At 34.9% G+C, this 25,245-nt stretch overlaps 2 protein-coding genes across 8 annotated transcripts in view; one reads left to right on the forward strand and one right to left on the reverse strand.

Annotated features, from left to right (window-relative positions):
- Positions 1–491: 491 nt before the first annotated feature.
- Positions 492–12,815, forward strand: USP1 (ubiquitin specific peptidase 1). The gene is made up of 9 exons (XM_016208595.2): positions 492–708; positions 2,801–3,039; positions 4,934–5,054; positions 5,868–5,972; positions 6,538–6,698; positions 7,866–8,548; positions 9,291–9,461; positions 10,165–10,366; positions 11,308–12,815. The coding sequence occupies exons 2-9, from the start codon at positions 2,870–2,872 to the stop codon at positions 12,041–12,043; spliced, it is 2,349 nt and encodes a 782-aa protein (XP_016064081.2). The 5' UTR covers positions 492–708; positions 2,801–2,869; the 3' UTR covers positions 12,044–12,815.
- The window catches only part of DOCK7 (dedicator of cytokinesis 7), a 155,418-nt gene continuing 138,239 nt past the window's right edge, over positions 8,067–25,245 (reverse strand). For 5 of the 7 annotated variants that reach the window (XM_087820488.1, XM_087820487.1, XM_087820485.1 and 2 more), the window contains 7 exons: positions 24,245–24,370; positions 22,462–22,551; positions 22,109–22,345; positions 21,648–21,791; positions 20,370–20,476; positions 18,260–18,427; positions 8,067–15,438 (listed from right to left, as the gene is read on the reverse strand). In XM_087820488.1, the coding sequence (XP_087676614.1) occupies positions 15,396–15,438; positions 18,260–18,427; positions 20,370–20,476; positions 21,648–21,791; positions 22,109–22,345; positions 22,462–22,551; positions 24,245–24,370 (915 nt within the window). In that variant the 3' untranslated portion in view covers positions 8,067–15,395. Of the gene's footprint in view, positions 15,439–18,259; positions 18,428–20,369; positions 20,477–21,647; positions 21,792–22,108; positions 22,346–22,461; positions 22,552–24,244; positions 24,380–25,245 lie in introns of all 7 variants that reach the window. The other 2 variants (XM_087820486.1, XM_087820491.1) reach the window with 1 other exon arrangement.

Here is a 25,245-nt window from a genome sequence, read left to right on the forward strand (position 1 = left end):
AACTCGCGCGCACGAATGGTTAAAAAAAAAAAAAAAGAGCAGGGTGGGGAGGTGTGAGGCTCGAGCCCGCCAGCCAGGCCGCTAGCACCTAGCGCGCGCCCTCAGCGAGGACCCGTGCGAGCTGCCCGCGACAGTGCCTGCGCTGTTTGAAACTGCAGAACCCGTTAGGAATTTGGGGAAACTACCGTTCCAGCTGGTTCCGGAGCACGTGCGTGCCAGGGGGCTGGTGGCAGTCGCCAGGCGGCTTCTGCCTTTCGCGTCTCTGCACCGAGGAGACTAGAACCGGCATTTTCTAAGGACACACTTCCATCGCAGCGCTGGCGCGGGCGGAGGCTAAAACACGGGGGTCCTGAGACGGAGGAAAACGCGCCAAGTTCCCCTCGGTGGTGGAGTGGGAAAGACCCTAGCGGTTCAGGCGCTGCGCCAGCGGGACTACTTCTTGCGCTCCTTTCCAAGCCGGGGCAGGCGCGGCGGGCGCCGCTCCGGGGATGTAATCGGTGCCGGCGCAAGGCAGGACCAAGCGGCGGCCCGGGCTCCCGCTCTTGAAAGCGAATGGTCACTCCCCCGCGGGGAAGGCGATCCGTCCAGCTTTTCCTCGGGTTGGGGACTCCGCGCGCTCGGGACAAGGTCTTATCTGTCGCACCCACACTCGTCCCGGCTGGACTGGCCGGCGTCACCGCCGCGGACCTCGCTTCGGGCCATGACCAGGTAAGGAGGGCCTGGGGAGGGGAGGCCGTTGCCGGGCGCCGACGCAAGTTGGGCCGGCTCGGGAGCGGGGCTGCTCCGGGACTCCGGCGTCGGTGCGCGGGGAGGACGCGGTTGGTGCTGCGCCCTGGCGGAGCTGCCAGCGGAGCCCTTTGGCACCAGGCGGGGCGCCCCCTCCTGCCGCGGCAGGACTAGGGAAAGCAGGTGCGGGTTGGGCGTCCGTCGGCCATCCCCGCGGGCGTGGGGGCCGGGGTTGTGGCTCTGGCCAAGGACGCCACGGCCAGCCTCCCGCCGCGCCCCGTGCTGTGACGGGCACCGACATCAACACAATTTCGTCATCTTTCACTTTGTTTTGTGTTCGTAGAGTGGTTCGGGTTAAGGAGGAGAATGTTTTCACTTACGTTGCCCTGTGTTGGTAACTGCTAAATTTTACCGCGTAGTTTAATTCCTCTAGTATTTAGAACTGGCCACGTGTCTTACACCTTTGTCGAGGGTGTTATTATTTTGCATTTTTCTTGAAAAATGGAATTGAGGCGTGTCATTTTATAGAAGAAAAAATTTAAAACTAATGGGACTGAGTGTTCACACTATTTGTTCAAGAACATTCAGTGTTTGACTCATTGTGTTTTCTGATTTAGACTTATACAAGAGAAATATTTTTTATGTAACAGCCCCCAGTTTTAAGGAAAGCCAGCTAGAAATGTTATCATTAAATGTTGAATCGTCGCTTTGAGGGAGCCAGGGCGGTTGGTTTAATTAGGATTGATAATCAGTTATTTCAGCTGCTTGGTCAGTTTTTCTATTTATTTAAGTTTGGTTACTCTATGTCTTAGAGAGTCCAGTTTTCATAATTTATTAGAATTAGCTCCTAAGAAAAACCTTTTGAATGCTTGAGAGAGCCCTGACAACTTAGCTCAGGCTGGTTTATCCATGGTAGCATTTCATCAGTAGCATTAAGTGGCCAGGAGAGTAAATTGAGTTGGAGGAGGGGATGGGGAAATTGGTCAACTTTTCCACATTCCTGAGTTGAGTCAAAAATGTAGTTTCACTGCCGATCAAGTGCTGTGAATTCCCAGATCTGAAGCAACCAGTGAAATGCTTAGTAAGGATGGAATTTGAGTGAATTTTGTTAGTTCATGGTATTATTCTGTATCTGTATTTGAAAGTTGTTGCTGAACTTCTGGGTTCTAAGCAATTCCTCTTAGATAATTTCCCCCCAGATATCCTAATGAAAAATAGGATTGACATATAAAGTACCACAAAGAGTGCCATTTTTTTAAATCTAAAAGTTTTACTTTAAAACTGGGAAGAAAGATAGCAAAAGGCAAACCAAATCATCTTTTTCTACATAAAGCATTAATTTTTTTAAAAAAACACCTGTAGTTTAAAAAATGGAAAATTAGTAGTGTGTTGTGGTTTCTACTGCATAAGTATTTTATATACACAAAGTTGCCCACTATCCCAACTTTCATTTGTTCTCTTACTTTTCACTCAAGTTTTTAGGTATAACACCACCAGATCTATGCCTTTTCTTGTATTTAAATTATACTTTAAAGAGATGTTTTTAGAGACTTTCATGTATTCATATTAATAAGTAGAAAAGCCCTTGGAAGACTTATTACAGCATCCTTTGATTTCCCATTCACCCCTCTGTTTCCTACTCCTTACTTAGTAAATTAGAGATGGTGGTTGCTGAGTCAATATTTTTACCCCTCTGTTTCCTACTCCTTACTTAGTAAATTAGAGATGGTGGTTGCTGAGTCAATATTTTTTGAGTGAATAAATTATAATAAAAATTAAGGTTTTACTTTTTAATCTACTTTACTGTAGGTCTACAAAAATTTGGTATCTTGTGAGGTGACCCTTACTCTAGTAGCAGGCTAAAAAAATATCATTTATCTGATACTTTTTGTTGTGTAAGAAAGTTAAGGACAAATGGCAAGCATTAGAACATTGAGTGCTTATTGTGAGGCATTAGGTTTCCAAATATGAGGTTTTAATTAGTATTATTCCATGGTAAATTTGTTTTCAAAATTGATTTTATTGCCTGCAGCTGATAACTGAAAACTAATGAAACCTTTTCTGTGATTAACAGATATGATTGGTGATTATAACATCCCTATATAAATCAATATTTGTCAACTCTTTGGTATTTGAAGAGAAAATGCCTGGTGTCATACCTAGTGAAAGTAATGGGCTTTCAAGAGGTAGTCCGTCAAAGAAAAACAGACTTTCCTTGAAGTTTTTTCAGAAAAAGGAAACTAAGAGAGCCTTGGATTTCACAGATTCTCAAGAAAATGAAGAAAAGGCTTCTGAATATAGAGGATCTGAAATGTAGGTATTCAAAGTATATTTCTGTAGTTTTAAAATTCTACACCAGTGAAGAAGCGGTGAAATTGGATCGATACTTCCAGACATTCCTACCTGATAGTCCTTAGAGGCAACCCCGCCCCCCCCCCCCCCCACACACACACACATTTGTGAGACAAGTCTAGCAATATATAGTAGAAACAGAACAGAACTGGTGGTGTTTCCCCGCAGGGAGCACATCCATAATGGTAACTCATTTACATTGTGCTCAGCCAATCAGCTAACTTGGAGAAATATTTATCAACTAAAACTTTTTCAATTTACACTTGTTTGTAATATAAACAGGTTTAGTGTAAGGGAAAAGAAATGAGTGATTTTTTTTGTTTAGGAATACAGTACTTGACAGTTACCTGAGATATTTAAACTTTACAGTCATACCTGATATGTGAGTTATCAAATCTGTTGGTATACAATTGCAAATTATATTTAAAATAAACTCGTGTCAGAAGCATTTGTTTTGAATTCCTTTGGTAACTGAAAAGAAATCAGAACAAAATGAAATACTTTATTCCGTCGATAGTTGCTCCACTTGGAGTCTACACTAGCTCCCTATTCAACAGATAGGCACTCTGCTAAATTATTAAAGTAGATTTGGTTTTATGTGTGATTTCCTAATATTAACCAATAATCAGCTTAGATTGTGTATAAAGCTTTTGTTTACCAGCATTCATGCCTATAAACACTTTGAGGTGCTAGAGTAATAGCTAGAAGCTATAAAATAAAAATGCTCTGATGATCTAATGATTGTTAAAGTAAGGTAATAAAATTATAAACTTGAACAATTTGTTTTTAGTGAGGGACAGCCATATAATGCTCTTCATTGTCTCTTTCCTCTTACTCTTTTATTAATAGAATCTAACTTAGTACAGCCTCTTCCAAATATTGTCATAGTCGTTATTCCCAGGTTTCTGTTCAGAGTTAAACTGCAATTGATCTTTGAACAACATAGGTTTGAACTGTGTGGGTCCGTTTATATGGGGATGTTTTTCTATAAATAATAAATGTATTTTCTCTCATGATTTTCTTAACATTTTTCTTTTCTCTAGCTTTATTATAAGACTATAGTATATAATGCATATAACATACAAAATATGTTACTGTTTTGTTTTCAGTAAGGCTTCTGGTAGGCTATGAGTAGTTAAGTTTTGGGGGAGTAAAAAGCTATAGGGGAGCCCTACCCAGTTTAGCTCAGTGGTTAGCACATTGGCCCGCGGACTGAAGGGTCCCAGGTTTGATTCCAGCCAAGGGCACGTACCAGGTTGCACGCTTGATTCCCAGCCCCAGTCGGGGTATGTGTGTGAGGCAGCCAATAGATGTGTCTCTTGAATCAATGTCTCTGTCTCTGTCTCTGTCTCTCTCTCTGTCTCTGTCTCTCTCTCTCTCGAAAATCAATGGAAAAAATATCCTCAGGTGAGGATTTAAAAAAAACAAAATGCTATAGGGGAATTTCTAACCATATGTGTGTGGGGGGAAGTCAGTACTTCTAAATGCCCCCTACTCCTACCCCCACCCTATATTGTTCAAGGGCCAGCTGTACTTGATAAAAGTGTCATCACTACTAGGTTCCTTAGTTTTCTACTCTGTAAAATGGGATTAATAGCCTCGATGGAATTAACTTTGAGGCTTCTTAATTATAATAATGTTTTTAAAGTGCTTATAAAATTTTTATTCTGGGTGTACAGCACATTTTTCACCTGTACATATTTCTTCTCTTAAAATGTCTTCTGAGTAAAATCCGTATGCTTTTCAGATCATACAGCTTTTGGGAAAAGACTAAATCTAGAGAAATAATATTTTTGCTTTGTTTTTTTAAGATACTATTTCATTATATCTTTCGCCTCCTCTCTATACTTAATAGTGATCAAGTTGTTCCTGCAGCACAGTCCTCACCTATAAACTGTGAGAAGAGAGAAAACTTGTTACCATTTGTGGGACTAAATAATCTCGGCAATACTTGTTATCTTAACAGTATACTTCAGGTAAATTCACGATTTTGCTATATAATAAAACTTTAGTAGACAAAGGACGATATAACATTTAATGCTTCTGAGAATTGCAGATTATTAGAGGATTTTAATTGTCCATACTATCTTTGATTTTAAATAAACTAGAATGGGCTTAAATAAGAATGATGATTCTAAGTTGTGTGTTATAAGCTTCCTTTGGGGTAAGAGAAAGTGATACATTAAATAATCCTGGGAGAGCAAACTGGGTAGACCTTAGTTAAGTGGAAGATACCAAACATTTAGTTTTTCTGCCCAATTCCTGGTGCTATGGTGATAAGTATTTAACCCTTGGAACTATATCTGTTTTATGTTGTACTCTTCCAAACCATAGTCTTAGCAATATCTGCTCAGGCTCAGTGCTTTATTGCCAGTGAGGGAAGAGTGTGGGCTATGATGATGAAATAGAGAACAATTTTTGACACATCTTAATCTCAGAATTTTAAGTAATGCACATTTAAAAGTGCTCTACAAAAAGCATGATAGTACCCGATTGGTGTGGCTCAGCAGTTGAGCATCGACCTATGATCCAGGAGATCGAGGGAGACACGGTTCAATTCCTGGGTACAGGGTACATGCCCAGGTTGCAGGCTTGATTTCAGTAGGGGGCGTGTAGGAGGCAACCGATCAATGACTCTCATCATTGATGTTTCTATCCCTCTCTCTTTCTCTCTCTGAAATCAATAAAGATATAGTAAAAAAAAAAAAAGGCATGATAGTGTTTGAGTGACTTTAGGTATATTATTATTGTTTGTTCAGTAAACACTCAGACAATCTCACTTTTTATAGGTATTATATTTTTGTCCCGGTTTTAAATCTGGAGTGAAGCACTTATTTAATATTATTTCAAAGAAGAAAGAAGCTCTTAAAGATGAAGCTAATCAAAAAGAGAAGGTAAAATATGAAAGTAACAGAATAATATAGTATGTAAATGAAAATTCACTTCAAAATAAAAAAGTGATACACAGAGGATTTGAGAGGAGGATGACAAAGATTATTTCTCAGTTAAACTATAACTGAGAATTGAATTTCTCAGTAGTTTACATTGTCAGAAAGGCAGTTATTTTTCATTCTTACAGGGTAGCTAACTAGATTATCCCCTTTTACTGTCTTCTCCAGGCCTTTAATTTATTGCTTACCAATAAACATTTGTATACCACCTTTGAAATTCATCATACCTTTGCCACACCTGTCACTCATCGATTGTTTTTCCAATTGACTCACTTTTAAAATTTAAGTAAATAATAAAGGAATGGTTGACTTACATAATTACAAAACCATGATAGAAAATAACAAAACAGAAATTGTAAAAGCTTATTTGTATACCTCCATAAAATCAGTGCTATAATGAAATGAAATTTAGAAAAGCTAGTTCTGTCTAATGAGACAAAGACAAGGGGGACGGTACTTAATTTGTTCAAAAATAAAAATACTGATTTGTGTGTTTCTTTCTTGGCAGGGAAATTGTAAAGAAGATTCTTTGGCAAGTTATGAACTAATATGCAGTCTACAGTCCCTAATCATTTCAGTTGAACAGCTTCAGGCTAGTTTTCTCTTAAATCCGGAGAAATATACTGATGAACTTGCTACTCAGCCAAGGCGACTACTTAACACACTCAGGTATAGCCTATTACATAATTTTAGGATTCTAATTTAGCTATTTGTTGCTTTCCTTGGAGGAAAGTGATACATGAATAAATAGGGGTATAGTAAAGGGCAAGGAAAATAGAAATTATAGTTTTATAGCCCTTAATATCCCAGAGGCTCCAAATACTGGAAATCTTTTCATAAGTTTGGTATTAAACTTATTAAACCTAAATTTATATGACTTTATAGTCTTTATTATTTGTAATGTGAAGATCCATACATTTTTTGTAGAAATAGGAATAATGTGTTTACTTAGGGGATGCTGCCCCCTTATCATGTTGGTTATATATATTTTACTTATGTGCCATATTGTCTTTTAATCTGAAAAATTCTGAATTCCCAAACTTCAGATTATGAATTATAGGTCTGTATTAAAAATATATTATGCATAAGAACTATAAATTCCAAATATTCTGTTGTGTGTGTGCTTAGAAAGCTGTTAACTGGATTAGGACTCTTTGTAGTATTGTCTTTAAAAATAAAACTTTATTCTATATATAAAATAGCTTTATTTAAAATGTTATAGGTTAAGTCTTTAAAAAATTACCTAATCATTTGGTTTAGGAATAGACATAGGTGTAATACGTTTGTTAAGAGTTGTGTAGCATGGTGACTAAGAGCAAGTTTGCATCGTGGCTTTGTATCTTAGCTAGTTCTGGGACCTTGGGCAAGTTACCTTCTGTAAATGATGATAATAGTACCCATTTAATGGGGTTATTGTGGGACTTATGTAATACATGTAATATAACAAGCATTTTGAATAAAACCTGGTACATGGCAAACACTACATATTAGTTAATAATATATTCAGAAGAGGATCAAAGTATTTGTGATAATGAAAACGAGATAAAATGTATTTCTTTCAGTTACAAGTTGAGGTAAGTTTCACATTTGTAGCTAAATAAATGTTTCTAGATTTTAAAAATAAAGTTACGGGCCTGGCCGGGTGGGTCATTCCTGTACACCAAAAGGTTGTGGGTTCGATTTCTCGTCAGTGAGAGCATATCCTTGGGTGAGGATTTAATAAAATAAAATAGTTATATCCTTATAAATATGAAATCATTTCTATATAGAAAGGTTTTCTTTTTTGTGTTATATCTTTAAAACTAGAATATATGAAATGGCAATTTTTATTTATAGGGAACTCAACCCTATGTATGAAGGATATCTACAGCATGATGCACAGGAAGTTTTACAGTGTATTTTGGGAAACATTCAAGAAACATGCCAACTCCTAAAAAAAGAAGAAGTAAAAAATGTGGCAGAATTATCTAACAAGGTAGAAGAAAAGTCTCATCCGAAAGAGGAAATTAGTGGTGTTAACAGCAGAGAGATGGACAGTATGCGGCATTCTGAAGACTATAAAGAAAAACTCCCAAAAGGAAATGGGAAAAGAAAAAGTGACACTGAATTTGGTAACATGAAGAAAAAAATTAAGGTATCCAAGGAACACCAGTCATTGGAAGAGAACCAGAGACAAACCAGATCAAAAAGAAAAGCTACAGGTGATACATTAGAGATTCCTCCTAAAATAGTTGCCAAGTACATTTCTGAAAATGAGAGTGCAAGACCCTCACAGAAGAAATCAAAAGTTAAAATAAATTGGTTAAAGTCTGCAACTAAGCAACCCAGCATTCTTTCTAAAATCTGTAGTCTGGGGAAAATAAACCAAGGATCCAAAGGACAGTCTAAAGAAAATGAATGTGATCTTGAAGAGGACTCTGGGAAGTGTGAAAATAACACAATTAATGGTTGTGGACTTGAATCTCCAGGAAATAATGTTAAGCCCATTAATGGTAATGAAGTTAAGCCCATAAACAAAGGTCAGTGTATTTTATTCTTAGACATTGATAGGTAGGCAGATTAACAGTTGCAGAATTGAAATTTTTCTCTTAGATATATGTACAATATAAATCTGGCTGAAATTTTATTTTGTTTGAAAAGAAATTCAACACAGTGAACTGTGGTGGTTTAAGCACTGTGCTTAGATTTATTTTCTGTGTCTGTATAAATCTCAATCTTAAGGTAATGTTTGTGGTTAATAAACTAAGGGAGTTCAGTAAATTTTAACAGAAAGGATAAATACTTTATCCCCTTATATAAGCAATATTTGACATAAACTCATGAAAGGTATTTAGTGAAATGCAGTTTTTTTGAAGTAGAGAACTAACTAGTTTGTACTGTACGTGGACTGGATTTCTACCCACTTTCTTCCAGATGTACAGCTCTCGGGGAATATGGTATGGTACTGATGTGGTCATGGTTTTACCGAAAGTGTCATCCTTATTTTGGGGTTATTCTCTTAGGGGTTGTCTTTGGGAAAGGAATTATGAAGACACAGTTGTGACTTCTTCCTTTTTTTTAAAGAGACAACAGTAATTCATATTCTAAACTACCTTTACAGAATTTATATTTCATGAATAAGGCACCTCTTAATGCTAATAAGCAAGTTGAGATTTGAAAGTCAGTCTTTTATTCACACACAGTTTAAATGAATATTGGCTACGTGGGCTGTGCTGAAAAAACTAATATGTATAGACTTATATTTTCCTATTTTTGTTTTAGGCACAGAGCAAATTGGTTTTGAGCTTGTAGAGAAATTATTTCAAGGTCAGCTGGTATTAAGGACTCGTTGCTTAGAATGTGAGAGTTTAACAGAAAGAAGAGAAGATTTTCAAGACATCAGTGTGCCAGTACAAGAAGATGAGCTTTCCAAAGTAGAGGAGAGTTCTGAAAGTAAGCAAAAATTGGAGTATTTGTAAGGACCGTGAAATAGTTTTCTTCAATAAGCACAGTCTAATAATGGCTTGTATGATTAGTGAGGAGTTGTCTTTTAGTGTCTTTGGTGTAGTAAAATCTTTCTGCTTCTATAGCTTCACTTGTCAATAGTTAACATTTGGAAAAATTTGGAGTCTTTATTTTGATGTGTAGAGTATATGAGAAAATGAAATACTTTCATAAGTTAACATTTGGGTACCTGAATTTCTCAGAGCTACTGAGGATATTTTTGTTGACACAATATTTGAGCCACTGTTTTGCCTAGTATAAAACACAATATGAAATGTTATAGGAGGTGATCATGAGACTGGTTTACCTGTTCAGATATTGGAAATTGGCTATTAAATATAAACTAGTCTGTCTTAAACTGAGTCAGAGACTAGGTTTGTCATGTTTTTCCTGTCTCGAACATCTAAATGTTTTTTGGGCTGACCAAGTACAAATACTTAAAAGACCTGTGCACTGCTGAGTATGAACTTACGATAAGAGGATGAACTTAATGATAAGAGTTTCTGAACCTAAAAAAGAAATGTCTTTAGTTATTATTGGAAGGGTTAGTCAGTTGAAATTGCATGCTAATTTTGAACATGGAACTTTGTGGTTTAGTTTTTAAGTGTCTGACAGATTTTTCATTTGTGAGTGAAAGGATTCTCTTATGTAGTTTCTCCAGAGCCAAAAGCAGAAATGAAGACCCTGAGATGGGCAATTTCACAATTTGCTTCAGTGGAGAGGATTGTAGGAGAAGATAAATATTTCTGTGAAAATTGCCATCATTATACTGAAGCCGAACGAAGTCTTTTGTTTGACAAAATGCCTGAAGTTATAACCATTCATTTGAAGTGTTTTGCTGCTAGCGGCTTAGAGTGAGTATTATAAATAAAAGCTATATGAAGAAAATGAGCTGCTATATAAGAGAAGTTTTGTTCAAAATAGTATAATACAAACTACTGAAATGAAGTAATTTATAAAGATTGCCTTAGAAAAGTTTGTTTTCTTGTTAAGTTTCCCTGTAAAAATGTATCAGTTTAAATCCTTTTAGTATGAATACATAATCTGTGATTTCTTCACACATCTTTTCGTTCCTTATTAGATACAGTTGAATTGATTAAAGCAGAGAACAAATTGTATATACATCAAGTTTTTTTTGAGGGGAGAAAAAGGCAAAATTACTTAGTTTTAAGGTAAGCCAGGAAATCAAACGAATCTGAACAATTTGAGAGATTCTTCTGTAGTTGAAAATATAAATACCTAAAAGCAATTAGAAAATAAGTATAAAAATGACAAATTTTGAATAGTCTGACTTTCTGACATGTATACATGTCATTGTAGATTTTTTAAAAATTACCATAAGAGCTTCCCAGTAGCTCTCAGCATACTTTATTGTGCCAGAAGAATGACATATGGTCCTTTCTTTCAGTGGGCTTTTTTTTTTTTTTTTTTGCTACAGTACTATTTATTTTTGTCCCCAAGTCTTGGTAGAGATATATTTCACATTAAAATGACGTAATAAAAGGATTTTGGTTTGAAATTTAGTTTTGCTTTTTTAAAATGCCATTTATTTTCTTACTGCACAAAATTAGGGAAATGCCATATAGCTTTCACAAAAACATCTGAATATGGCATTTTTTAGTATTTTTTTCTTTAACTATTTTAAGTATATAAATTGGGGTCTTTTTTGTGTTTATTCCTCAGAGCACTAAATATTAAGGGTTCATTCAGAATCTTACTTAGTTTCACATTGGGTATAAGACAATATATAAAAAGTGGAATAGCAGAAAACCTTTTTTTTTTCTTTCTTCCAAAGGTTTGATTGTTATGGTGGTGGACTTTCCAAGATCAACACTCCCTTACTGACACCTCTTAAATTGTCACTAGAAGAATGGAGTACAAAGCCAACCAATGACAGCTATGGATTATTTGCAGTTGTTATGCATAGTGGCATTACCATTAGTAGTGGGCACTACACTGCTTCTGTTAAAGTCACAGACCTTAACAGTTTAGAACTAGATAAGGGAAATTTTGTGCTTGACCAAATGTGTGAAATGGGTAAGCCAGAACCATCGAATGAGGAGGAAGCTAGGGGTGTGGTTGAAAATTATGATGATGATGAAGTGTCAATTAGAGTCAGTGGAAACACACAGCCAAGTAAAGTTTTGAACAAAAAAAATGTAGAAGGTATTGGACTTCTTGGAGGACAAAAGAGCAAAGCAGATTATGAGCTATACAACAAAGGAGCTAATCCTGAGAAAGGCACCAGTACAGCATTTGCTGAAAGTAGAAATCCTGAGACTAACAGTACTAATGGGACCCATGAATCTGACAGAAACAAGGAATCCAGTGACCAAACAGGCATTAACATTAGTGGATTTGAGAACAAAATTTCATATGTAGTGCAAAGCTTAAAGGAGTATGAGGGGAAGTGGTTGCTTTTTGATGATTCTGAAGTAAAAGTCACCGAAGAGAAGGACTTTCTGAATTCTCTTTCCCCTTCTACATCTCCTACATCTACTCCTTATTTGCTATTTTATAAGAAACTATAGAGTGTACATTTTCCTTTGTGTGTGTGTGTGTGTATATATATACATATATATATATATATAAACCGGCCCAGACAAATGTCGATAAAGTTGATTACATCAAAAAGTCTGGCTTATCTTTTGAAGCTATTGGATATTATTGGTCTCTAGGTTTTTATATAGTGAAATTTGAATAACTGAAAACCATGTTAATTTTTAGAATTCATTTTCCTTAGTAGAGACTAGTGATGTATTAGCTTCTGGGAACAAACTTGTATAGGTTCTTAATTGAATTATCCAAAATGGAAGCATTTAAACACTTTTGAATTTACACCTTTTTGTGTTTGCTTTTTAAAATAAAGTGCTTGTATTTGTATCTCCATATTTTGGAGTAATTATCTACATGTTTATAGATCCTGTGGTTTTTCAGCTAAGAAGCAGAATATCATTTCAGTACATTTAGTTTTATAAGTCATGAAGCCAAATCTTTGATGGGCTCTATTAGAGGCACAAAGTCTGGAGTATGTATGTATTCACAATGGGGTGTACATTTTGTGCCTTGGGTCGCTTTGAAAGTGGCTCAGAAAACCTGGACAGTCCTGTCTTCACAAGAATTTTGTATGTATTTATGAAGATGATGATTTAGTAAATCTTTTTGGGCATGGACTAATTTGTATCTCTTCATAGTCATCTTCTGCACGATCTGTATATAGTACATCAACTTAAAAGGTATGACCTTGAGTTTAACTTTTTTAAAAATCATAAGGTCAATAAAATTTTAAGTGCTTAAAAACTATGTATACTAATGCTTGGATTTTTTTACTTGCTTATTTTTACCATAAATATAGCTGGGTTCTCATGTATGTATGTATAATATACATATATTGTGCATACATTCATAGAAGAGAATAAAAAGGCACATTATCTTTACTCAATAATAAATACTCAATACTTTTGACAGTTGGAGTGAAGAAGCTTTGAAGCAGGAGAATTCAAATTGTGCTTGCTTAGTGCATCTAAATTGTCATACTTAGAAGTATAGTAAAAACTGTTTGCTGTCCTTTAAAGTAGACACATAACTTTATAGGATCCAGAACTGGAGAACTTAAGATGTTTTGGGCACATACAAAAAACTGTTTAAATTTTCACTTTAAATACAGTATATTAAATTCATAAGTGGTCAATTATGACTTGTTAAAGGACATTTCTGGTATTAATATTCAAAATAATTCTAAAGAGTAACATTTTTACCCCATTTTAACAAATAAAGAGTTCCTGTCAACTAATAAATTACATAGTTAAGTAATGTCTTACATTCGTCCAGAAGATGGTGTGACAAAAAAAGTCACGGCTCTCACGAATCACTAAGGGAACTTTTTAAGTAACAGCTCTGAACATTACCCAGAACTTCTGATGGAGTAGGAATCACTAATATAACTTTTAAAAAGAAATAGCCTTGACCACTACCCATAAGCTCCTGATAGAATACTTCTAAGATAGAGCCTGGGCCTCTGTAATACTCAAGGACAGCCAAGGTTAAGAACTACTAGTACAGATTCCTGATAAGAAAGTTTATAAAGAAAGTTGGAGTACATGGGTAGTTACCAAGTGTTCATATTTTAAGAGTAAGAGGAAGCCTCTCCTGAGTCAAGTCAAAATAATTAGTAATGCATAATTAAATCATAATTATATAAAAAAGTTCTTGATATTTTCAGAGATTTGTGTGAAACTACTCAAATTTTTACATAAATGCAACCTAATGAGAAATGACCTAGGGGTTTAATATCCTGTCCCTTATATCTACCTTCCCCTTTCCGCACCCATGAAAGAGAGTATATGAAACCTTTTTTGTTTCAGTTTCCATTAACTCCTGCAATATTGTCCATCTGGATCCTTTGTCCCCAAATATATTTTTGAAATTATACCTTTCTGACTCCTCAGTTAACCCCTTGTGGTCCAACATTGTAGACTCATCTGCAAAATCTCTTCATAATTCAGTCTTTCAATTGATATAGGTAAGAATTTGAGATGATATTGCCTGTTATAAAGGTAGGCTGGAGGGGGGTAGATAACTGTCACTTCACCTATGCACTCAGGAGAATCATTGTTTTGGAGATCTTATTTTTAACATCAACTTCAAAATGAAGACACAAATTTGATCAGTTCTCAGCAATTCATGTAACTGGTCAGTAGATCAGAGGAACAGATTATAAATTATGGCTTTCTATAAACTATAATACTACACAAAGGGAAAAAAAACATTGTTCAAAACACTTCCAGAAATCATTAATGCACTTTCTTGGAACTACTTGCCAAGTAATTGAAATATATTTTCAAAAAACCTTTTGCATTAGTTTCTTATAAAGTTATAATTTTAAATTAATTGGTTCTTCAATTAAAACAACTAATTTTACTTTTACACATCCTTTGTAAAATCTATACAAGTATCAAAAAATAACTTCTTACTCAGCTGATACATTAAAGTCAAACAGTAGCTCTCCATGTTTTTTATGGTGATGTAACAGCTTTAAAGCAGATTTCCAATTTAATAGTTTGGATCACTAAAAAACTGATGACTGCCTTGTTTAATTTGAAACAAACCATATTAGTTTGCTTGAAAGTCATTAAGTTCATATTACTATCATTAGTATAATAAAGTTGAGAGTCAAAGATCAAGCTGCTGTCACTGGTATTAGTTATCCCAGTACTTAATAAAGTTATTTCTGCAATTTACTCTGAACTCCTCTGTTTTTTTGGTGTCTAAATTGAAAATACCTTAGGAACCAGTTTTAAGATTTCACAAACCAGTTATCTTCATTAATTCATTTAATTTGGGACTCTGGGGCCATGAAGTGACTGCCAATTTTTATTTTCATTTTGCTAGTTTTGGAACTAGTTCTTGAATCAACTCTCAAGACTCTCTGCCTTTGTCAATAAAGAAAATTTTTAAAGTCCCACTCAATAAAATTAGTGTAAACGTTCACATATTTAATAGTACCTTTAAAATAAGCATTACTACATTAAAATGGTTCCAAAATGAATCTATAAATGGTCATATAAATTAAAAAATACAAACTTAAAGTAAATAAATTTAACAGCTATGGTATAAATAATGGTAAACGTATAGTGTACCCTTGAGTCATTAAAATGTCTTTTAAGAAAGATAACAGCGTATTACCAGAACTTTAGAAGCCATAGCCATGATTCTCAAACTTCAACAATGTAAATTTGACTTGGCCACTGCATTCTTCATTGAGTAAATTAATGCTATAATTTTCAGAATTAAGTCCCAAGTCTTATATTAACTTCTTTTCACACTCAATGTTGAATATGTGGCTCTTTTCAAACAAGTGTGAATAAAACAAGTGTGTTTATTTTAGAGATCCATTTTGCGCAGGCTCATTCGACTGAAGGAATCTCTGGGAAGAAAAAGGATATCATTATAAACAAACTTTGCATATTTCTTTAAAATAGGTTTTACTTTTTTTTCTGTCAAAGTTATCTCAAAGTTTTGCCACTTAATAACTTTAAAACTTTTTGCACCAAAGTTGTTATTAACTTGCAAGTTACTCTGCCTTATACACATTCTGGCTTACAAACTTCTCTATAGATTGACGGTATATTACAGTAACCACTTTACCAAGTGCTTTGATCATTTATTCACTTGCCCAGTAGACGCATTAGATATTATGATAAATAAAACAAGGAATTAAGGGATAATGGGAGAGATTTCAGAAAAAGATTTTTTTTTTTGCGGTTATTAAAGGGCAAATGGCAGGTGTTTATTATTTAAAATATTAAGTCCTAAGTCTTAAATCAGTGGTTCTTAAACTTTTGGATTTTACACTTAAAAATTCAGAACCCCAGGAAGCTTTTATTTGGATTGTAGGTATTTACCATATTAGAAATTAAGAAAATTTCAAATTATTTTACAAAATAACCCATTACATAAATAACATTGTTTATTAAAAATAACTTGCAAGAGCCTGGCCGGGCGTGGCTCAGCGGTTGAGCGTCAACCTAGGATCCAGGCGATCAGGGTTTGATTCCCAGTTGGGGCACATGCCCGGGTTGTGGGCTACAGCCGATCAATGACTCTCATCATTGATGTTTCTATCTCTCTCTCTCCCTCTCCTTTCCTCTCTCTGAAATCAATAAAGATATATTTAAAAAATAAATAACTTGCAAGAAATCTTAGGATAATTGCATGCTTACATATTTAATGTCTGGCTTAATAGAAGGCCTAGATTCGCATATCTTTTACAGTATCGTGTTGCATGTAGTCTCTGGAAAACCACTGTACTCTCACAAGAGAGTGATGGTGAAAAAGGCAATATTTGGTATTAATATAAAATTAGTTTTGACTGAGGAACCTCCTTAAAGGGTCTCCGGACACCCTCCCACAGGAGTCCCAGATCACACTTTGAGAACCACTATCTTAATACCTTAATATTCCAGATTTTTTTAAATCAGTAAAATAAAAATTTGAAATTCTAAGGAAGTTTTATTTTCTAAGTTGTGAAGATTTAATAGAAGAATATTCCTCAATACCTCTTAATGTGTTTTCCTTTATCCTTAATTTCTTTTACTTATGCTTCCTGCTATTAAGATTAATCTTTGAAGTTTACAATCTCCAGGAAAGGAGAGGGCAGGTATAAAAGTCATGCTCAGCTTTGAATTTCAAAGTGTGGTTTTTCTGGCTCCAGGGAAAGTAGCAGTATTAAAAACCAGATACTGTTCATAAGAGCTTTTCTAAATTCCAAAAAACTTCCTGTGAACATTAAGAACTGAAGCTTGGAGAATTGACCATAAGGCAAAAAGCTCAGGATAACAGTGTAAGGGAGTTTCCTTCAGACAGGAGGAATACAGTCTTTCCATTGAAAAGAGTGGGAGAGATTCAAAGGAAGCGAGACAAGCATTAGTAAACTGCCAGATTACCTCAGGGACCCAGCACCCTCATTCCAGGATGTTTAACTGGAGTATAAGACTGGTGGAGGGGGTTAGAGGCAGCAAAAAGGCAGAAAATCCAAAGTGACTGAAGGAGATACCACAGGTGGAGGGGACTAGTGTTGCTTCCCACTGGCAATTTTAAGAGGAAACCACCTAGGGTGCTCACATCAGTATAGGACGGTGGAAGCAAAATAATATTTTGCCAGAGGGAAGATCTAAAACAGGCCCTCTGGTCTCCCTCTTCCTGTAGACTGTGGAACAGATTCAGACAGTCTAAATGCTTCCGGTAGTGGGCATGACACAGCAGCCATTTAGTAGACATTTTTTGAATGAACGTATGATTTTTTTCAGAGGTCTACAAGTACAGAAATACTAGATTACTGAAGAACAAGGATGAATTCCCAGCTGATCAAATAGCCAGTTTAACTGTCTTTTGTAGCATATTTTAGCATACATTTACGTTGTTTTCTTATAAGCAACTTCAAAGGCCTTCTAAATATTAATCAGGTAAGTATAATTTAATAGCTTTACTGTTATTAATTCAGAGAAAAGGGTGGTAAAATATTGGTGCCACAATAATTCAAGTTGTATATACATTTGGATTTCAAAATGCCAAAAAAGCAGTTTACCTTTAGCAGTTATGCCCTGTCCAGAATCCAGGTACTAAAAACTAAAATGTTAAGCATCATTCTTGGAAATTTACATGCCATTTAATGTCCACAACCTTTCCAAGGGAAGAAATTTTAGAGGAGAAATCTAAAAATTAGATTACATTACTTGCTTAAGTACAACTAGGATCAGTTGTAGAAAATTCCAAGTTATTTCCATTTCTAACTTTATGTGTCACACTTAGAAAGTGGAGAAAAATACGCCTTGATAGCGGGGCTACATGTTTTAATACAAACCTAGAATACTGCATACTACTGACTGTCAGGGCTGAGGGAAACAAATACCTGGCTCCTGATATATTCCAGTGAATTCTCCCACAAAAATACCAGAAAATGTGACAGGACTTTAAAAGGAATAGTTTTAAGAGTCCAGAGTTATTACATGTGGTGTCCTGGTTAGTATGAGTACTTAACACCACTTTGTGAACCTTGAATTACAGAAAGAACAAACATCTTGGAGACTGATTCATGAAAAGATGATAAAAGACTTATACTAGTTGAACTTGTCAGGAGGCACAATATCTGAAACCATGTAATAAAATTTACACTAATTCACTATTAAATAATTGAAGCAAGTTTTATTTTTCTGAACATATCACAGATAATAGAAAAATAAGCATACCTGTGGCAGGTGACAGGTAATACTGCCTTATATAACTGAGGGATCTTTCTGTTTATCAGAGGCTGTAGGGCTTCTTTAAGGCGATGATAGTTTCTCTCCAGTTCCCTTTGATACTCCTTTTGATCTGGCCCAATTAAGCTCTTATTCTTTCTTAAGGCATCCTCACACCTAGAAAAAGAGTGTGTTGTCAAAAACTTTCTTCTGGCACAGTTTGAGGGCTTAGTGCTATCTATATATTCACCATGATGAAGACATTCAGTTTCTTGGTTGAATGTTAAATATCCTGTCTTGTATTAGTCTTAAGAAAAGGAACAGATGATCAACTGAATTCCTTAAAAATCTAGCATTCCACTTTCAGTTCTCATTTAATTGAATATTCTATATTTTTATTCAATAAAATTTAAAAATAAAATTGTATATTTTTAAATTTGAAATGTGAAGCTCCCCCCCCCCATATTACCAATAAACTAAAAGCTCTAAACTAAAAGAGAGATAACCACATTCATTTATGAGGCTCCAATGGCATCTGGCACAGTGGTCTGCCTGTGTTCCAATGTTTCTTAAATGAATAGCTATTGAAACAACTTATTCACATATTTAAGAAAAAATATCTGGACTCTGATAGAGAAGTAAAAGGATATTAAATAAAAAGCAATGTATGCATATCACTACTTGCAGAATGTAGCTAAAATGACGCTCAAAGGAAAATGTAGAGCGTTCCAAAAAGTGTACAAACACACTTTGAATAATTATAAAGGCAGTGGTTATTAAAATACATTTCATTTTCAAAATTGAGCTATCAACTGTTAAAGTGTGTATACATTTTTGGGAGGTACCCTGTATATAGCCTTAAATGCTTATGTTAGAAAAGAAGGCTAAAACTGAAGAGCTAAGCAACCTAAAAAGAACAGAATAAACTTGAAGTATAAGGGAGGAAATAAATTTAAAAGTATTATAGCTCTATATCAATATATACAAAAGTTGGTTTCTTGAAAAAAATAAACTAAGCGCTGGCAAGATTAAATGAAAGAAGCCTAACTATCCCCTACTAGAATTTAAAAATGAGATGAATACAGAAGTTTATAAAGGCACAGAGGATATTATGTATCAAATAAATCTGAAATTATACTTTTCTAGATTAATATAATTTACCAAAATAGACTTAAGAAAAAATGTGAATAATCCTAAAACCATCAAATACATCCAATCAGTCAAATCACATATCTATCCACAAAGAAAACACCAATATGTAAATTCTACCAAATACTGTAAGGATAGATAATCCCAATGTAACCATTATTCCAGAGTATTAAAAAAAAATTCGGAATATAGGGGGGAAAAAGAACTATTCCTGAGAAGAATTTCTGACTCATTTTTTCAAGGCTGGGATACCAAAACCTAATGGGGACTACTAGAAAAAATTGCATTTCAATCTCACCCTTGAACACAGTTGCAAAACTTCCAAGTAAAATAGGAAACTTTTACCAAATATTATGTACACACACACACACACACACACACACACCTCATCTGATAAGTTTTAAATTTGTCATGATAAAAAACAGCATAACTACAAATAGGTGGGAGTGTCTTTAATCTAATTAAGGCAGCTACAAAAAACCTGATGTAAACATTACACTCAACAGCGAAAACATTTCCTTTTAGATCAGAAACAAGAAAATAATGCCTCTATTCCTATTACCATTCAACATAGTGCCAAAGATCCTAAACATCGCTGTAAAAAGGTTCTACAGATTATTAGAATTAACAAGTGAGTTTGCCAATATTCTCATGTAAAATATAGAAAATTCAAATGCGTTTCTGTATACCAGTAAACAAAACATAATTTTAAAAGACACCATTAACAAAAACAAAAGTATTAAATACCAAGGAATAAATCACGAGACACACAGGCCTCCACAGAAAATTAAATAATATTAAGAAAACATTTAAAAGATGTTAAGTAAATGGAGAAGGACACAGACTATTTTTCACTGTGAACCACTGTCCTAGATTTTCTCTCTTCAATTGTCCCTTAAGACCCTTATTTTTACACTGTGGCTTTGGACACTCTCAATTTGAAGATATTTATGTAGGAAGTCTTGAATACCTTTTAGTAAAATCTTTGAAGCAGAGTCGCAGTTTATTATGATGTCTGAAGAGTTTTGGATCACTGGGTATTTCAGATAGAAAAACCTGGGCAACTTCCAAAGGCCCCTGTAAAAGAAGAAAAACAAGAGGTGTGTTTTATCTTCAAAAGAGAGAGAAGTTACCTGAATGATTTTTCTTAGCACTGAGATGGCTGCATTTCAACTTGATGCATATATCTATGCCTATATTAAAACTCCAGAGACAGATCCTGGCAGTAGGTTTTCAGTTTTTCCTAATGCCAAATCTACATTCTTGCCTACTACATTTAAATTAACCCACTAGTTCATTTTTCAAAGAAAAAGAGTAGGAGCTCAAGGATTGACTATTCATTAATGTGTTTTGCCTTGAATTTTTTACATTCTTTAATTTATCCTCGATGTAAAAGTTGTTGGGCTACTGGCAATCAATTGTTAATCCAGATTATTAGACTTGATTTCCTGAAACAATGCCTCATTATCCTAAATGTGTTCCCAACACTGAATTAAAGATAATCCTTTGAAAGTTATATTATTTGGAGGTAAAAGCTCCAAATCATGTATGTTTTAGGGGGTAAAGGTCTCAAAGTGTCTGCTTCAGTTCTGGTAGGGCCTTCTTTGGCGTTATTCCTTTAACCTAAAAAACAGGTAAGACATATTATGTAAAATCTTACTTGAAGCCTGTCTGGATTTTCTCTGACCTCGGAATAGTCCCTAATCATCAGCAAAGAGACAATCAGATGCCTTCTATCTACATATGATAAATCAACAGTACTATTTTGTGTACATATATTATTAAAAATTTCAAAATGATTCCACATTACTTATTTATTCCTCACAGTTCACTATGAGGCAATCTGGAGAAAATAACATCAGGAAGCCTCTGAGAAAGTAGGCATTTACATGCACATACATAGCTCTGAAAATGAACTCTCCTTTTTAGAGCATATTCAGTACAAACTTAAAGGAAAGGCTAGTTTATATTTTTAAATGAATCAGTTCCTTCTTAATGGAATGTTTAAGAACAGATAGGTAGAAAAACATAAGCAGTATAGAAGGCAGGAGTGAAAATCTTTACAATTAAGATTATACTAAAATTTTTTGTTTTTCAGTTTATATTTATACTTTCAGTGTCTTTTGCAATCAGCTCTAACACCTTTTTTATTTGATTTGGCACTTATTTGTGATCTTTGTAAAATACAATAATAAAATCATTCCAAATTCCATTCATAACTTAAACAGCACCGGCAGAAAGCACCAACCTGATTCACAGTTGTGCCCACAGACCCCTGGAGCACCATCTGAAGCATTTTGGGATCTGCTGGATCCTGATGTGTTGCAAATGCCAACTCCTGTGTCTTTTTCTGCATGTCCTCAATAGCAACTTCAATTGGTGTTAAGATGATCTGGATGAAATAACATTAGGTCAGTGTACTGATAGAAAACTATTTAATGAGCTTTATATATAATCAATAAAAATAGGAAAAAAAGTGGAGACCAATTGTAAACCGTCATCTAACAATAAAATCCCAAACTTTGGATGCCTTATGAAAAGTCACCTTTTAAAGAAAAAGCTGAGGGTGAAGTAGGGACTTAGAAGCCTAAAGTTAATGATTCAAAAAAGGGTACAGTTCTAGTATGTTACTACGTGAGGGGTGGTACGTAATGGCACATCCACACTGTTCTTGCATGACTAATTCTGTTTCCCCATTTGTGAACTTACCTCCTCTTTATGAGTAACATTGACCCTTGTCTTAATATAAGGAAAAGCATGAGAAGTAGTCAGAATGGTCTTCCGTTTGAACTGCTCATGAAGGTCCCCATGGGCACGGCCATCTAGAGTGAAGGGTGTACAGTACATGAAACGGCGAAGATTATAATTTTTGTCAAAATATGTGATTCTGTCCTTCATCTCATATGTGTCAAAGTATGGCTCCACGTAGGTAATCTGAATATACGCCTGGGAAGGGAAAAAGTCCTTTATTTTCTCACTGTTAAATCAAACTCAGTCTTTCTCCAACAAAATCACAGTCTCAAAAATATACCTATGTGTCACTCCAGTCTCATCAACCATACCTTGTTAGGATCTAATTTACACTTGTCTACAGGATTAGAATCCTTGATTACTTCAACCACATCCTCTCCAAATCTTTCTCCATAAAATCCCTACAATAAAGAGAAAGAAATCTTTTACATGAAGTTAACAGTATTAGAGACTAGAAAAGGCCTCTGAGGGAGACTCCTAAGCAAAACTAGGCGATTTAGTAAGTTTTTGTACAACCATGTTAATAATCATAAAGTAAATTATAAATAAATTATATTTAGCCTACAAATTAGCCCAGTCTCAATTCATATTTATTTGATATTATCCCCATCTACTCACTTAACAGAAAGCAAAGACAAAAGAAACTCAGTATCTTTGATGTATAGGATCTTACTTTTATTAAGTTTGATGTGGCCTGATTTCTTGCAAACATGGGTCAATGAACAAGCACTCGTTTTTATGAATGATTTAATGCAATGTTCCAGAATTTCAAATAAAAACACTAACCTGTTGAAGTTTTATATAGGTTTAGATTTTGAAAAGGCAACCCTGGGTCAAGAATGTAGTGACTTTTCCACATGACATTGAGTAGCAGCATTGGCAATGAATGGGAGCTATTCAAAAGGAGAAACTAATCTGAATCTTGAAAGGAGAAAACCTACTCTTTCCCCAAAGATATTTTTTATGATTAAGTTTGAGAAATACTGCCTCAATATTTCCCAAGATTTACTTAATTTCTTGAAAAATAAAAAGTCACAGTTTAAGCCAATCTATGGAAGTAGAGCTCAGTCAAGTCACCAATAAGAATAAAATATTCAAGAAATTAACATCAGTTGAGAATAAAAACAAGCCTAAGGGCAGTGCTTCTCAAACTCTTATGTGAATACAAATCACCTGGGATCTTGTTAAAATGCAGATTTTGATTCAGAAAGTCGGGGAATAGGGCCTGAGATTCTCTCCTAAGTGAAGCCAACGCTTCTGGTCCCTGAACCACACTTTAAGTGACAAGAATAGAGAAAGGCTGGAAAGGATAACTACAGCAGAAAAGATTGACTAGCCTTATAAGTATGAAAAATAATCATTTATGGTGAAAATTAAGAAACTATAAAAGTTAAGGGATCCTAGGAAGTGCTTTCAAGGTATGATTTCAGTCTTTAACATTCTAAAAATATCTCACTGGCCTGGCCAGGCGTGGCTCAGCGGTTGAGTGTCGACCCTAGGATCCAGGAGATTGTGGTTCGATTCCTGATGAGGGCACATGCAGGTGCTCAATCCCCAGTTGGGGATATGCGGGAGGCAGCCGATCAACGATGACTCTCTCATCACTGATGTTTATCTCTCTCTCTCTCTCTCCCTTTCCCTTCCTCTCTCTGAAATCAATAAAGATATATTAAATCAATCAATCAATCAATCAATCAATCTCACTGGAAATCACTTAAGCCAGAGATAAAGCTCTTGGGTCAGAAATTTCTTGGAGTTCTAGTTCCATAATTAGATGCTACTTACTTCCTTATGCTTTTTTTAAAAACAAAATGTGGATAATACTATACATTTCTCCATAAATTATAATAATTCTGAAGGGTACAAGGGTTTCTAAAATATGTGTGAAAATAGTGTCTCAAAATAAAGTTAATAATATTGTTTTATTGTTGTCATAAAAGATTTGAAAGAGTATTATTGTCCTTATCAAAATTCCTTGTACTCTAAAGGACAGCTCATTTGGCAGGATCTGGATTGTTAAATGATTCGATCTTGATCTGAAAGTCTATCACTACAAATTAAAGATGACATTTTATGAACCACCACAGCATTCACCTCCAATCTGTGAGATATCTCTGCAAGTTTGGTTATTGCAGGCTCCTTGTAAACAAATTCCTGTTCATCCAAATCCCCGAACTTGGTTCCATAAAAACCAACACGAAAATAGGTGCCAAACATCCGCTTACCATCCTAGGTTTAGGAAAATAAAGAAACTTTAATACAACATATTTTGTTTTTCACATTATGTTTAGATCACTGTAGTATAAAATTCCCAAAACACTGCAAAATGTTTTAATTCAAAATTACAATATTTTATTATTTCTCAAATGAAGGTAAAAAACAAAGCAAATAATCTTTCCTTTTTCATTATTTCCAACAAATAACATTACGTAATTGGGCTTTCACCAAGTTAAATATATCACATATGGTATATGCTTTTTAAGGTTTGTACCAAGTGACTACTTCACAATGGTTTATGTTTTAAGTCCATACACTTGAAATAAATTCACTTATTTTCCTTATTGCAAGAAAAGATACTTGGCATAACATGAAGTGTGTCTTAACTGTCCTGAAATTAGAGCATACACTACATAAAAACACTAACATTTTTAAATAGCCTCATATAATCTCTTTACATATATTAAGTTAGATCATAAAAGTTAGGAGCCAAATATAGCACCTGGTATAGAGCAGATAATCAGTAAATGTAAAGACCATCCAGAAGCAGTAAAGCAAAAATTTACAATCAGTATCCCTGTGCTGATAAAGATATTTTTATTTGGATGAGTAACTAAAAATGGAATAGAAAGGGAAAATGTGAGACTGAAAAATAAAAGGGGAAAAACTGAGAGGAGCCGGTTATTCTACAGTCCTCAAACCACCCACTTGTTTCAAGTATGAAGTACACTAGAGTCACTTTTACATAGGGCATTTGGCAACAAATTCCTTCAATAAAGGTAAAATAGTAGAAGCTTTCTATGCAATTCTTTCAATTTAGATACAAAGATACTTCAGAAGGATTTTGTGGTGGCTCCTACATACACAGGCACATATAA

The sequence above is a fragment of the Miniopterus natalensis genome, chromosome 9, assembly GCF_054644295.1.
Source record: "Miniopterus natalensis isolate mMinNat1 chromosome 9, mMinNat1.hap1, whole genome shotgun sequence".
NCBI classification, from domain to species: domain Eukaryota; kingdom Metazoa; phylum Chordata; class Mammalia; order Chiroptera; family Miniopteridae; genus Miniopterus; species Miniopterus natalensis.

Coding starts and splice junctions, on each gene's coding strand:
- USP1 (XM_016208595.2), top strand. CDS start 2,870: ATGCCTGGTGTCATACCTAGTGAAAGTAATGGGCTTTCAAGAGGTAGT. Junction 5,055..5,867: donor ATCTTAACAGTATACTTCAG/GTAAATTCACGA, acceptor CACTTTTTATAG/GTATTATATTTTTGTCCCGG. Junction 6,699..7,865: donor CGACTACTTAACACACTCAG/GTATAGCCTATT, acceptor TTTTATTTATAG/GGAACTCAACCCTATGTATG.